Source organism: Fragaria vesca, linkage group LG1 (assembly GCF_000184155.1).
Source record: "Fragaria vesca subsp. vesca linkage group LG1, FraVesHawaii_1.0, whole genome shotgun sequence".
Classification (NCBI taxonomy): Eukaryota; Viridiplantae; Streptophyta; class Magnoliopsida; order Rosales; family Rosaceae; genus Fragaria; species Fragaria vesca.
The window spans coordinates 7,598,124-7,601,220 of NC_020491.1; the positions used below are offsets into that span (position 1 = coordinate 7,598,124).

Genomic DNA, 3,097 nt, shown 5'->3' on the forward strand with positions numbered 1-3,097 from the left:
ATTGGCTTTTCATATCATCTCAGATATTTTTTTTTACACCATTATGTCGGATTGAAGAATAGTTTGGGAATCTCAATATTAAATTGTCAAGCACACACATTTATATATTACTAATGATTACATTCAAGGATGATTAATCCCTCTTTTGATTTTTATTTTGTTTTCCTCAGTTCTGTTTTGTGAGCCGAGGATCCGACTGAGTGCATATGGCGAGATCATGCTCCGAGGATGTGTTGTCCGACATTCTTTCTAGATTGCGTGTAAAATCTCTGAAGAGATTCCAATGTGTCTGCAAATCTTGGTATGCTCTAATTAGGCGCCCAAGTTTTGTCACCAAACACCTCCACTTTCACAGCAGACAGAACAAGAATAATCGTTCCTTCCTGCTCTCTCACTCCCTATATATATGTTATGAGTTTCCACCTGATGAACGAAAAGACACTCGTTTCAGCTTGGTCCATTTAGAGGAAACCGCAGATGATATTGTTTCTCTTGATTGGATCAAGTTTTCAGATAATTCAGAGCAAGGAAAGAAGTTTCCAGATTATTGGTATGAATACATACAAATTTTTGGTCCACGCAATGGGATATATTGCTTGCATGAATCTTCTAGGGATCACGGCCATGTAATTGCGCTGATGAATGTTTCCTCGAGAGAATTCAAGCTAGTTCCAAAACCAGAAGAATCGATTATTTCGCATACAGGTTTTCGATCGCTTGCTGCTGTTGAAATTGGTTTTGATCCTAAAACCAATGATTACAAGGTGTTCTTTTTCAAGGACTGCTCTTTTCTCAAAGAAGGTTATTGTCAGGCTGCAGTATATCATTTAAATTCTAACTCATGGAAAAAGCTAAGTGATCCTTTGCTTGACCATGTTGATCTATATGCTGGTCATGATTTTAATACTGACACCTATGTCAACGGAAATGTTCACTGGTTGGCTTTTGAGCGCGACCCTGCAGGTCACTGTTGTGGTTTGTATATTCTTTCTTTTGACATGGTCGGTGAAGTGTTGGCAAAGATAGAGCTCCCTGCAGACTTGCGGATTAATTTTGATGAAACTCTATATGCCGTTGCAGTGGTCAATGAATCGCTTTCTCTGATTGTTTATCCACAAATTCTAGATTATCTTCGCCGGGAAAGAAGTTACACAAAATGCTTTGACATATGGGTTATGAAGGACTATGGTAACGAAAGATCTTGGACCAAGGAATTCACAACCGGACCAGTTGAAGATGCTGACAAACTACTAGGTATTTGGCGAAATGGCGAGTTTCTTATAAAACATAAGAAGGGATACACCATCTCTTACGACCAAATTACCCAAAAGATGGAGCAGCTTTGTTTTGGTGAAGGGCTTTATCTGAACAAATCTTGTATCTACTCAGAGAGCCTAGTTTCAGTGACAGGGAATGCACCAAGTGATTATGGAATCGTAGTTGAAGACTTTCCCTTCGTCGTGACTCCAGACGTAATGGGGAGAATCTTAGATAATATAGAGAAATGTCCATCTTGTACCCGTTTAAGTTCTGTTTGAGTCTACTTCTTTTTTAGACTACAGGTTTCTGAAGTACTTTACAAGTCAAACAGCTTCCCCCTTTGTGTTGTGGTCATTAGCTTCAGTAATAGTTGATCTTTAACATAAAGTTGCTGTCCAATTGTTTATTTTTTCTGGAATCGATGATCATGGCTGTTAAGCCAGAGTTTTGTGCTTCAAGGGAGATGAGAATAAGGAATATATGCTTATAATAGTTATTGTAAGAAAGCTAAAGATTTCATATGCATATATAAGAAATTTTATTACTTTCTATATGGGCATTTTCCCTGTATATATATTGTACGTAGTATGGTACTAACCGATCGAGCACAATGCTTATCAACTAAACAAATACATTCCAGTACGTACCACATTCACCACCATCAACTTATTCTTTATATAGCTAGCTATAGCCAGCTCCTCTCTTCTTTGGACATCTCGATCTTCTCTAGGGACTGGGCGGAGGCAAGGGCATGTAGATTTGTTGATTTGCACACCTGTAACGGATCGGACAATTCTTGAACTGTCCTTGAGGTGTTAAGCAGAAATAAATTTGAAATAGATACTCCTTCGAGTCCTTCGTCCGGCATTCAATCTCTGTGTGCAGTTTAGTTTCTTTGAATATTGCCTGTTCAAACTGTGCCGCCGTATGCCCTGTCGGATCACCTGGTAAAATTCCTGTAAGAACGCCAAATCGATCGATCGAATCAATTAGTCAATCATTTAGGCAATTCCTATATTACATTATAAATGGATCAACAAAATATAAGATCGAACACATATAATCATTTTGTACCATTCTTTGCAAGTAACTTTTGCACGTCATACTTTTTTACTGCATTAAAGACCATGGTAAGGTAGTCGGCCGGAGGCTTGCCAGAACAGCGACCGTGTGTGTCCCACTCCTGACGCCAAAAGCTTTTACTCTTATCAAAGTCCGAGTTCCTAAGATCAGGCCAAAACTTTGTCAGATCACCTTTATTTGCCTCTAGGGTTTGATCTTCCATTGGTGAACCAGGACAGTTCACTAACGATCGACCACCCGCCTGTGGCCAAAGGCCATGCAATGTAAAAGACTGTGGATGCTGTTGGCATGGTGGCTGTGGCTCAACAAGACAAAAAGTGTTTGGCCATTCAATGACCAGCTTGTATGAATCAAGAGCTGGAACAGCTGGAGGTGGAGGTGGAGGTGGATTTGCTGCTAGCAGCATTTGAACACTAAGCAAAACAATGAGAAATGACAACATTGCCGACTTCATGATGATCGAGGTGGTGAACAGAAAACAAGGGTTTAAGAAAAGCTCGATCAATAGAGAAACTGTGTAGCTCTGTGCAAATTAGACTCCATCATGCTTCCTATTTATACTGCATAACAAGTCGCGTCCTACTATTTTAGAGCGAGGGATTTTGGATCCTCTAAAGTTACTTTGTACATTTTCAGAAAATCTTACTCGTCCTTCTAATCTTATGAATTCCATGGGTGCCAGATAAGATAACATTCGAATTTTTTTTTTGTCATTTTTAATCCTCAAAATGAATGTTAACGTTGTTAAAATGCA

At 39.2% G+C, this 3,097-nt stretch overlaps 2 protein-coding genes across 2 annotated transcripts; one reads left to right on the forward strand and one right to left on the reverse strand.

Annotated features, from left to right (window-relative positions):
* Positions 1-206: 206 nt before the first annotated feature.
* On the forward strand, positions 207-1,538 carry LOC101302499 (F-box protein CPR30-like). The gene has a single exon (XM_004288978.1). The coding sequence runs from the start codon at positions 207-209 to the stop codon at positions 1,536-1,538; it is 1,332 nt and encodes a 443-aa protein (XP_004289026.1).
* Positions 1,539-1,943: 405 nt separating this feature from the next.
* Positions 1,944-2,864, reverse strand: LOC101293424 (ribonuclease S-7-like). Its single transcript, XM_004287659.1, has 2 exons — positions 2,335-2,864; positions 1,944-2,216 (listed from the first exon to the last, which is right to left on the reverse strand). Exons 1-2 carry the CDS (start codon positions 2,795-2,797, stop codon positions 1,987-1,989), a joined length of 693 nt encoding a protein of 230 aa, XP_004287707.1. The 5' UTR covers positions 2,798-2,864; the 3' UTR covers positions 1,944-1,986.
* Between the last annotated feature and the right edge of the window lie 233 nt (positions 2,865-3,097).